Raw genomic sequence first — 12,135 nt, 5'->3', positions numbered from 1 at the left:
GACTGGCTTTGAACCACAATCCTCAGATCTCAGGCTCCTGAGTCGCTAGGATTACAAGTGTGAGCCACTGGCACCCAGCACTGCACTTCTTGATGTCTCTTTCAATATTCAGTTTGAACAGTGTGGTAAATAAGAGTATTATGAAACAATACAACTTGATTAGTGCTAAAAAAAATACAGCTAACGTTTATGAACTACTTACTATGTGCAGGCATTGTTCTAAGTGTTTTACAGCAGCCCTAAAAGATGGTATTGTTAGCTTCACTTTGTAAATGAGGAATCCAAGGCACAGAGATGTTAACTTGCCCAAGAACAGATGTAAAGAGGCAGAGTCAAGATTCATTATTCAGGCAGTTTGTTTTCCATAGTCTGCAACAAAATTCTATCAGAATAAAAAAGTACTGAGAGTATGATAAAGAAAATGAAATCTTAGGATTTGTGTCATAAATATATGGATAGGGCTGGGAATATGGCCTAGTGGCAAGAGTGCTTGCCTTGTATACATGAAGCCCTGCATTCAATCCTTCAGCACCACATATATAGAAAAGGCCAGAAGTGGCACTGTGGCTCAAGTGGCAAAGTGCTAGCCTTGAGCAAAAAAGAAGCCAAGAACAGTCAGTGCTCAGGCCCTGAGTCCAAGCCCCAGGACTGGCCCAAAAAAAAAAATTAAACGAGAGAGTGTGTGTGTGTGTGTGTGTGTGTGTGTGTGTGTGTGTGTGTGTGTGTAGATAAAATTCAAAGTACAATTAATAAGTATTCTTTTCACTTTGGAAAGTGATGAGTTTGGTGTTTGCTTAATGTATTTTTGTTTGTTTGTTTGTTTTTTGCCAGTCCTGGGCCTTGGACTCAGGGCCTGAGCACTGTCCCTGACTTCTTTTTGCTCAAGGCTAGCACTCTGCCACTTGAGCCACAGCACCACTTCTGGCAGTTTTCTGTATATGTGGTGCTGGGGAATCGAACCCAAGGCTTCATGTATTAGAGACAAGCACCCTTGCCACTAGGCCATATCCCCAGCCCCTGCTTAATGTATTTTTAAACTAGGATTAAGAGTTCTTCCAAACAAAGTAAATTTTTATTGTTTTTATTTTTTAAAAAGATTTTTATAAGCTAAGTATATCGTATACACTTATATTCCCCAACTCCTTGGGAGGTAAAGGAACAAGGATCTCATTTTCAAGGCCAGCCTGAGCAACGTTGTTGAGACCTTATCTTAGAAACAGAATTAAAAAGTAAAGTAAAAGGTCTAGAGGTGTGGCTCACATAGTAGAGTGCTTGCCTACAAGCTAAAAGCCCTACATTTAATCTCTGATATGGGAAAGGGAGTGTTCTTTATAGAAAGTGACTCCTAGCTGCTTAGGAGAATGAGAGCTGAGGATCAAAGTTCAAAGCTAGGAAAAAAGTCAGATGCTTATTTTCAATTAACTAGAAGAATGCTAGACTGGAGTTAGAGTTCAAGAGGTAGAATGCTATCCCTTACTCAGAAAAGCTGAGCAAAAGTTCAAGCCCCTATGTTCAAGCACCAGCACCAGGACTAAAACAAAAACAAAATCCCCTGCCTTCTAGCAAAAGCTCTATTGTGAAATTAGAAACAAAGTATAAGAAAAATTATTATCTATAGATCTGTGTCCCAAGTTATCTGAATACTCTTAGGTGTGTATCGGATGGCATTGATAGACTTCCAGAACTGTTTTGGACTGTTACTGCTAAAATTCACAGTTCCCAACTTTTAATGAATTTTTTTTTTTTTTTTTTGCTGAGTTTTGCTGGTATCATGACAACTGTTTCCACTCTTTTTATTCCAGTCATTAGTTTTGTTTGTTATTTTAAAAGTTTAGTCTTTGTATGAGTTGTTGGTACAGCAATGCCCTGAATGATATTTCTTACATTATTGTATAAATAAGACTAAATGCCTTATAGTTCCATATTTTCTCTTCAGTACTGGGGCCAAGAAATGTTTGATAGGATATTTTTATAGTTTCCAGTAGAGGTTAAGGATATACTTCCAAATTCTTTTGAGATTGCCTCAGCTCTTATTGTTTATTTTTAGGTGGAGTCCTAATGTGCCTAAATATAACCTCCTTTATTTTTTTCCAGAAAGGAGACAGTAGTTTTTGGATTTTGTAATCTTCTCTAATATAATGCTTTATCATTGCAGTGATTTGTCCAAATGCTGGGAGTGGTGGCCATCCTGACAACAGCTCCCTGATTTTCTTTACCAATGACACTGAAGTTGAACAGTTTGAAAAGTGGTGGAATAAGTCCAGGACAGTACCTTTTTACCTTATAGGGCTCCTCCTGCCACTGCTCAACTTTAAATCACCATCGTTTTTTTCAAAATTTAATATCCTAGGTAAGACATGAGACTAAATTGTGGAACCTCTGTGTCATAGAACACATGGTAAATTCTCTGAAAATATTATTTAACTAGGGAAAAAGTTGCCTTCCAGGCCTGTTTAATCTATATTTTCTGTGTTTATCCATGTAGTCTGTTTTTTGTTTGTTTGTTTGTTTTCTGAATCGATTAGCACAGAGGATTACTTATTATAAGGAACCAAGAGATGCAAACCCAAAATGTGGATGTTTTTTTCAGAAAAACGAGAAGGTAAAGATATTTCTCTGTGTCTCTTTATCACAGAGTAGAATTCACTATATGCTACCATAAACACAGAGAAAAATGTGGTTATATAAGCCCTGACCTCTTGTTTTCATCCTTTCTGAATCAGCTAATCTTTAAACCCACAGTAGAGCTTATACAGCTCATTTGTGGTTTCCTGACTTGCTTGCTGATTTTCCAGTGGAACAAGTCTTTCTAAAGTACATAAACTGATAGAAAGCTTTTCTCAGTTGGACAAAACAGTCACCAGACTTCCAATCAAGTTGATTATTATCCCCTTCCTTTAAGATATTCTGCTTCTGTCTTTTTTCTTGATATTTTCTCTTTCCCTTTTTCCTGCAGTTGTAACTTTTTTAAAGCATTAGTCTCTACGTACATTCTAGGCTTCCTTGGAATGTAGCTCATTAGTACAGTGCTTGAAAAAAAAAGATTGAGCAAGATAATGGGTTTAATCCTCACTACTTTATAAATTTTTTTATTTTTTAAAAATCCTCAGACTTCACTAGTAAAAAAAAAATCTGCATGTCTACTTTCCTCACTATATAATATTTTAGGAAGATAATCTGGAACCCTTCTATTTAGCAGGTAATACCATCCAATCAAAATCTCATGTACAGACTAGGTCAGAATATTCATAGGTAATCTGGCTGTCACCTTCCTTAAATGTTAACGATTCATGACTTTCCTTTCTTTACTCTAGTGAATGTCTTTACCATCTAATACAAAAGAGTAAAAATTGGTGTCATTCTGTATTTTTTTCCTTTTTCGTAACCTTGTAATTTTGTGATGGACTCTTTGCGTGTATCTTACACCAAATTCAGCAATATAGGAGCTACTTTAATTCAGTTCTACTTTGGCTAACTACTAATTTTGTGTTTTATTTCTTTGTAATTCACATAATTCATTCTACTCTTTAGAACCCAGCTAGGTTTTAGTAAAGATAATCAATAAAGCTAACAATGATCCAAACTCTGGTGAAAACATGAGAACAAAGCTTGACTTTTAAAATAGTATGCAAAACACATAAAGATATAACAGAAGTTTCTGTTTGTTTTTTTCTTACAGGCACAGTATCTGTCCTCTATTTGATTTTTTTTGTTACCTTAAAGGCTATTCGCTTGGGATTTCATTTGGAATTTCATTGGCTTACACCAACAGAATTTTTTGTACCAGGTAAGTTGTTATAATAAATCAATAACTTATAATAATGTAATCTTTATTAATATATGCTACACTAAACAAATAATAGTATCTTTTCTCCTGAACATTTCTGTTCATGGTTTTATGCTTAAAATGGGACTCTATTGAGATTTTTTTGGATTCCTTGCAGTTAGGAGTAACCATTGTCATTTCAACCTGGCATTTAATATTTATTTAAGTTATACAATTTTAAAGACCAGGTATTTATTCACTATACTTTTCTAAAAATACATGCAACTAGAATTTCAGAGACTTAAAACAGAGTGTTGATATAGGTAATACTGCTCATTGAAATAATTGCTCTCCACATATATTTTTATAATATTACTGTTTTTAGCTTAAAATGGTGATTATTAAGTGTTTTGCTCCTCCTTTTTCCTTTAATTTCACCCAAATTTAGAATTGTTGGCGCATGACAAAAATTCCATGAAGCAATGAGTAATACCAAATGAGAGGGGGCTGGGAATATGGCCTAGTGGCAAGAGTACTTGACTCGTATACATGAAGCCCTGGGTTCAATTCCCCAGCACCACATATATAGAAAACGGCCGGAAGTGGCACTGTGGCTCAAGTGGCAGAGTGCTAGCTAGCCTTGAGCAAAAAGAAGCCAGGGACAGTGCTCAGGCCCTGAGTCCAAGGCCCAGGACTGGCAAAAAAACAAAACAAAACAAAAAACAAATGAGAGGACAGATCAGAAAATCGAAGTGATTGTTGCACCAGTGTATTAAAAACTAGTAATTGAAAAAATAGTGCACAGTTCTGTTGGTTTAGAAACAGTGTTTGTTTTCCACTCATCACCATCTCTTTAGGCAGTATAGGATTCCAACTCACTATTCAGTAACACTGAACAGTATATTGTATTCTAATTGGTATATATTAATAACATAATATACTATTATACTACACTAATAGTGTAGGATTTCAACTCACTATTTGCTACCTTTCAAAACTTGTAATTGTGATCAGGCATAGGTGGCTCATGCCTGTAATGCTAGCTAATCAGGAGGTTATGGTTAAGGTTCAAAGCCAGCCCAAGCAAGAAAATCCATGAGACTTTTTATCTCCAGTTACACACACACACACACACACACACACACACACACACACACACACACACACACACACACAAGAAATGGAGCTGTGACTCAAGTGGTAGAGAACTAGCCTTAACTGAAAAGCTTGTAGATAGTGCCCAGGCCCTGAGCTCAAACTCAAGACTGGCACATATATTAAAAAAAAAAAGGTAATTGTAGGGGGGGGGTTGCTTTTTGGTTTTTGCCATTCCTGGGGCTTGAACCCAGGGCCTGTCCCCATCTTCTTCTTCTTCTTTTTTTCCCTCAAAGCTAGCACTCTACCACCTGAGCCACAGCTCCACTTCCCGCTTTTTATATTTATGTGGTGCTGAGGAATCAAACACAGGGCTTCATGCATGGTAAGCAAGCACTCTACCATTAAGCCACATTCCCAACCCTAATTGTACTTTCTTATCACCCCATTTGTTTTCTTTGTTACATTCCTGGGTTATCTGGGTATATGGAGTAAGTATTTACTGGGAGTTGCTTATTTTACTAAGGCTAGTTTTCTTTAGAGCATCTGGCTATATTAGCTTTGATTTTTCATTTCCATCAGAAGTTCACAAAGACTTAAAAGTTATTATAGATTCAGGATAAAGAACAGAAGTTGAAAGACATTCTTCTTCCCAAAATTATATTTAAAAATAGACACTGAAAATGACAATTTTAAGCTAGTTCTTTCACTGACTGATAAAAATAGTCTAGGGCATTATTTTCTTAAATTGAGTCTATTGTGGCCTATAAAGAGTCTTAGTGATGAAAGTTTCTTTTAATGATAGTACATTAGAAATAGAAGGGAAAGGACAAATACTTATTCAGAAAACAGATTTAAAATGTTTAAATAGATATTAGCTCATATTTTCACTTGCATTAATTTTTAAAGGATATGAAGAGGAAATATTGAGGACTTTTTAAAGGCTTGTTTTTATATTTATGATTCTGAAATTAAATACATTGTAGTTGAGAACATTCCCAAGAATGAAAATATATTGTAAATCCTTTTCAGTTGAGGCTTATTAAAAGTCAGGGAACTTTGCCAGAAGTGAGCCTTTACTGACTGTCCTGAAGAAAATTGGCATACATTTATAGTTCTGATTGAATTTTTGGTGTATATTTTTATATGAGATTTTCAGTACTATAGATTTTATCTTAGAAGCTTTGCTTTTACTGTTCCCATTGTGTGAAATGCCCTTCTGTTTTCTCAAATATCAAGATGGTTAATATTAGACATACTTCCGTGGACACCTCAATTGCTGATTCTGATGCACTGAAGTATTGAGGAACACCAAATTGTAATCTACTTGGTTCTTAAGTTTCAAAAAGTGGCAAAAGTTAAGATTTTTAAAAAGGACTTCTCAAAGTTTGCAAATCTTTTTAGTTCTTGAATTCAGATATTGAAAAGTCAGATGGTAAGGAATACTTATCTTAGTGTATTATTCTTAATTTCCGTTTACTGTAAATGATAACACCAAGAACCTTAGGAATACTCTTTTTTATTTTTGCACTTCTGAATTATTGTTGTATCCCCAAGTCCCATAATACTTTCTGTCACAGAGCAAGTAATGGTTGAATGTGTTTATTTTACTCCCTCCTAAATCCCACTAAAGCAATAGTAAAGAGAGAGGCTGTGAAGGGAAATCGTAGGAAACAATTGTGTAACTGGCCTAGTGTGCAGCCAGACTAGATTACAGTAGGTAGACAGACTGCCCCAGGGATTTTTCCCAAGAAAAGAAATAAAATGCAAAGTATTTCTGATATGTTGTACCAGTATAGAGGAGTTTTGCAATTCTTTTGGAAAGTTTGGGGAAGAATTAAAAAATTAGGGAACCAAAAAAGAAAACTATTTTCTCAGAACAACAAGTCATTGAAAGTATTTTTATATAAAAGGAAATGTAATTTCAATACATCCTAAGGATTATGTAGATAATAGTAGTAAAAAATAACACACTATTGATTGTGTACAATCAAAATTATAAGTACAGCTATAATAGGGGAATAAATAATTGAAAAGTATATGACAGGCATAATATGAAAGTACTAAACTTTCTTGAGGACCATCAATGAATTAGGTCAAAATTTTGAAAATTAAAAGAAAGCCAGGCACCAGTGGCTCATGCCTATAATTCTCACTACAGGAGGATTGCGCTTCAAAGCCAGTGTAGGCAAAAAAGTCTATGAGACTCCTATCTCAAACTACTCAGAAAAAGCTAGAAATGGGTCTGTGCTTCAAGTGATAGATCACTAGCCTTGAACAGAAGCTCAGGAACAGCACCCAGGCCTAGAGTTCAAGCCCCAGGACCAGCAAAAAAAAAAAAAAAGAAAAGAATATATAAGTTTGAAATACAACTTATAGAAGAATTAAAAATTATCAATAGGAAACCAAGTTCACTGGAAGTTATAAAGCAAGAGAATATTGGTTTTAGTTTGTAAGCCTTGCAATATTATTCAATTTTAATCAAAATACAGTTACAACTACTATTAGTGTGGCATTACTGAAATGAAAAATTGTTAAGAGCTTTGCAACTGATTTCAAAGAAACTTCAGACACTGATTTTCAAGAATGATAGATTTACCATTTTGATATAATACCATGTTCTTCTGTCACCAGAAACAGTACTTTTCTTCTCATACATGCTTTGAAAGTTTTGTTAGGGATCGACTGTATTTTACTCTGTTACTTAATAGTGTCTCCAGATATAATTTCCTTCTCAGCCTCCAGAGTAGCTAGAATTGCAGGTATGACTTAGCTCTGGGTGCATGCCTTTTTTTTTTAACCCCGCTGTTCATCACTTTGACAATAAATAAATAATTATTCAGAAAAAAAAATGAGGCTGAAATCTGAGGATCACAGTTCAAAGCCAGCGTGGGCAGGAAAGTCCAGTGAGACTCATACCTGTAATTAACCAGAAAACTGGAAGTGGTGCAGTGGTTCCAGTGGTAGAGCTCAGGCACAACACCCAGGCCCACTCCCAGGCCCAGAGTTCAAACCCAAGGACAAGGAGTAGGGGGAAGAGGGGGAGATAAGCAGTCTAGCCAGGCCCTAGTGGCTCACACATGTCATCATAGCTACTCAGGAGGCTAAGATCTGAGAACGATTCAAAGCCAGCCGGGGCAGGAAATCCTGTGCAACTCTTATCTCCAATAAACTACTCAGAAAAGCCGGAAGTGAAACTGGCTCAAGTGATTGAGTACTCACCTGGAACAAAGGAAGCTCAGGGACAGCACGTATGCCGAGAGTTCAAGCCCTAGCACCTGACAAAAAAAAAGAAAGAAGAAGCAGTCTGAAAATAATCAGAGGTTGGGGTCTCTTTAAAACCAATTTATAAAGAAATCTACTTATCTAATTTATTATGTAATAATCACAATGTAAGTGGTATGTTCTTTTTAAAAAAGGCATATTTTGGGGCTGGGGATATAGCCTAGTGGCAAGAGTGCCTGCCTCGGTATACCCGAGGCCCTAGGTTCGATTCCCCAGCACCACATATACAGAAAACGGCCAGAAGCGGCGCTGTGGCTCAAGTGGCAGAGTGCTAGCCTTGAGCGGGAAGAAGCCAGGGACAGTGCTCAGGCCCAGGACTGGCCAAAAAAAAAAAAAAAAGGCATATTTTTCACACAAAAATGTGTACATCATAGCAGCATTAGTCATAATAGCCAATGTCTGTCACTGATGAATGCATAAAGTGTGATATTCCATTCAGTAAAATATTTTTTCACAATAGAAAAAGAATGAAGTACTATGGTTTGGTTGCACAACTCAGAATATGCAAAAAACTATGCACTTGATATGAATAAAACCTATATGAATTTATCTGAATAACATTGCTTAAAGAATCACAGGTTTAAAATTTTTTCTCAGAAACCATTTTCGTCAGTTAAATTTGAAAAAACAGGATGTCCACTCTAGTTTGACAAGTTAGAATGCTAGTAACAGTGATATCACCTTCTTTAATTAGAAAAGAACCACATTACAAAGGGTCTCAGTTAAAAACTATGTTTCGGGGCTGGGGATATAGCCTAGTGGCAAGAGTGCCTGCCTTGGATACACGAGGCCCTAGGTTCAATTCCCCAGCACCACATATACAGAAAACGGCCAGAAGCGGCGCTGTGGCTCAAGTGGCAGAGTGCTAGCCTTGAGCGGGAAGAAGCCAGGGACAGTGCTCAGGCCCTGAGTCCAAGGCCCAGGACTGGCCAAAAAAAAAAAAAAAAAACTATGTTTCACTTTGTTATTCTTTTAAATAATTGTGTGTTGTTGCATAAAACTTAACATACATACATAAATGGTTACTTTAAATCTTTTCAATCAAGGCTAATCACTGTTCGTATTTTTGTAAACATCCCTATAGTTTATTTTTTTATTTTATTTATTTATTTTTTTTCCAGTCCTGGGCCTTGGACTCCGGGCCTGAGCACTGTCCCTGGCTTCTTTTTGCTCAAGGCTAGCACTCTGCCACTTGAGCCACAGTGCCACTTCTGGCCATTTTCTATATATGTGGTGCTGAGGAATCAAACCCAGGGCTTCATGTATATGAAGCAAGCACTCTTGCCACTAGGCCATATTCCCAGCCCTATTTTATTTTTTTTTCTTTCAAATTTTTATTATCAAACTGATGTACAGAGAGGTTACAGTTTCATACATTAGGCATTGGATACGTTACTTGTACTGTTTGTTACCTCGTCCCTCATACCCCCCTCCCCCCACCCCCTTTTGCTTTCCCCCCATGAGGTGTTCCATTCACTTAGACCAAACAGTTTTGCAAGTATTGCTTTTGTAGTTTTTTTCTTTTTTTTACCCTGAGTCTCTCAATTTTGGTATTCCCTTTCAATTTCCTAGTTCTAATACCAGTATACATGGTTTCCAATATACTCAGATAATGTTACAGAGATAGTGTAGGTACAACCACAGGAAGGTGATACAAGAACATCATCTATAATAGATGCTACAGATACACATGGTACATTGAAAGTAATTACAACTGTGATATAACAATTGTTTCCATAACATGGAGTTCATTTCACTTAGCATCATCTTATGTGTTCATAAGGAATGGGCTCTTGTGATCCTCTGCTGTAACTTGCCTAAACCTGTACTAATTACTCCCAATGAGGGAGACCATAGAGTCCATGTTTCTTTGGGTCTGGCTCACTTCACTTAGTATAATTTTTTCCAAGTCCTTCCATTTCCTTACAAATGGGGCAATGCCATTCTTTCTGGGCTTGGACTCAGGGCCTGAGCACTGTTCCTGGCTTCTTTTTGCTCAAGGCTAGCATTCTGCCACTTGAGCCACAGTGCCACTTCTGGCCGTTTTTATATATGTGGTGCTGGGGAATCGAACTCTGGGCTTCATGTATGCGAGGCAAGCACCCTTGCCACTAGGCCATATTCCCAGCCCTTTTTATTTTATTTTTTAAAATTTTTATTTATTAATTAAATTTTGTTGACAAGGTGTTGTACAAAAGGGGTACAGTTACATAATAGGGCAGCGTGTACATTTCTTGTGACATCTTACACCCTCCTTTTTCTTTCCCTTCCCTAGATCAGGTAGGCATATATACAATACCCAGTGTACCAAAAACATATACAGTAGCCTCGTGGCATACACCAAAGGAAATTCACCTAGAACTTTAAACATAACATCAACAATAGAGTTTGCTTACCCTTGTCTTATATGATCATACATATATAGCTTTTGAGCTATTGTGATCCACTGAGAGTTCTATTTTAGACCTTTTTACGTTTAGTAGTTGTTTGGTTTTAGTTACGTAATGTAAGGTAGCTGACCCAAACCTGTGGGAAATAACCATTTGACATGTAGTTTTCTGTTTCACAGACCTGGTCTCTGGTGTTCTCCCACCCCCACCCCCACCCCCCGCAATACCTTAACAGTCATAAATCAAGGAGATCATGCCCCTTTGTTTTCTGTGTTCTAGGCTTGTCTCGCTCAACATTATTTGTTCAAGTTCTGACCATTTCCCTGCGAATACCAATATTTTATCATTTCTAATCGCTATGTAGTATTCCATTGTGTATAGGTATCACATTTTTTGGATCCATTCATCTGTAGAGGGGCATCTGGGTTGTTTCCATAGTTTGGCTATTGTGAATTGTGCAGCGATAAACATGGATGTGCAGATGTCTTTTTGATATCCTGAGAACTGTTGTTCAGGATAGATGCCTAGGAGTGGTATGGCTGGGTCATAAGGTAGGTCTATGTTGAGCCTATAGTTTATTTTTATCTATATACATGCACATATTTTTTAAAATAAAAATAAGATCACATTATAGATACTATATGACTCATGGACATATGAATAGCATGAAGTTTTTCCCAATAAGCCAATTTTTTAAACATGTATACCATCTTTCAACAGTCTTAGTTTAACCAGTCCCAATTAAATGGGCATTTATTTCTATTATTTTTAAGCGGTGTTTTTTTGATTTGCCATTTAAAAATGTTAAGTGACTAATTTTCCTCCCATGATTCCTTTTATAGAAGTGCTTTTCTGGAAAATGCATATGTTAGAAAAGTGAAGGACTTTAGAGTCAGACAGACTCTAAATTTGAATTCTGCTCTGCCATGTACTGGTTGTGTGATGGCAAACAGGAATATCTGACATAAGGAACCTACTTGCCAGTGCTTTGCCTAAGTAGAATACTGACCTTGAGGAACTTTGCAGAGACATTTTAATATTCTTTTTCCATGAAAAAATAGAAACAACTGGTTTTTGTTGGCTACTGTTTGTTTTCTATGTTTCAGTTTTAACATTTTGGTTTATGTCTCCTTTTCTCCTAGAGCTACGATTTCAATTTCCACAGTTGACTGGAGTGCTTACTCTTGCTTTCTTTATTCATAATTGCATTATCACACTCTTGAGAAACAACAAAAACCAAGAAAACAATGTGAGTAATTATCTGCAGAATTAACCTTTGCATCTTGTACTTTGTGAATGATGAAAGCACTTTATATTGTGGGAGTACAATTATTCAGTTTGTTTTGACATCTTAATTTTTAAATAGAGCAGTGGTAAAAGTTCAGAAGTTAAGTATTTAGGCTTTTGCAGGTTCACATGTCTTATTACAACTACCCAACTCTGCTATTATGGCATAAAAACAGCCATAGACGATAGACAAGTAAATGAATGGTGGCTGTGTCTACAAAAATTTATTTACAGAAACATACAATGGGTAAGCTTTGATCCATGGCAGTTGTTTGCAGCCTGTGCTATAAAGCAATCAATCACTTGAAAAAA

The 12,135-nt window shown here is 36.5% G+C and overlaps 1 protein-coding gene across 4 annotated transcripts in view; it reads left to right on the top strand.

Moving 5' to 3' along the window:
• Positions 1 to 12,135, top strand: part of Slc38a9 (solute carrier family 38 member 9) — a 59,264-nt gene that overhangs the window by 31,114 nt on the left and 16,015 nt on the right. For all 4 annotated transcript variants that reach the window (XM_048368088.1, XM_048368089.1, XM_048368091.1 and 1 more), the window contains 3 exons: positions 2,156 to 2,350; positions 3,680 to 3,787; positions 11,679 to 11,785. In XM_048368088.1, coding sequence (XP_048224045.1) covers positions 2,156 to 2,350; positions 3,680 to 3,787; positions 11,679 to 11,785 — 410 coding nt within the window. The remainder of the gene's footprint in view (positions 1 to 2,155; positions 2,351 to 3,679; positions 3,788 to 11,678; positions 11,786 to 12,135) is intronic.

This window comes from Perognathus longimembris, chromosome 19 (genome assembly GCF_023159225.1).
Source record: "Perognathus longimembris pacificus isolate PPM17 chromosome 19, ASM2315922v1, whole genome shotgun sequence".
NCBI lineage: Eukaryota > Metazoa > Chordata > Mammalia > Rodentia > Heteromyidae > Perognathus > Perognathus longimembris.
Note: the sequence above shows the minus strand (reverse complement) of the source record. Positions and strands in the feature narration are given on the sequence as shown.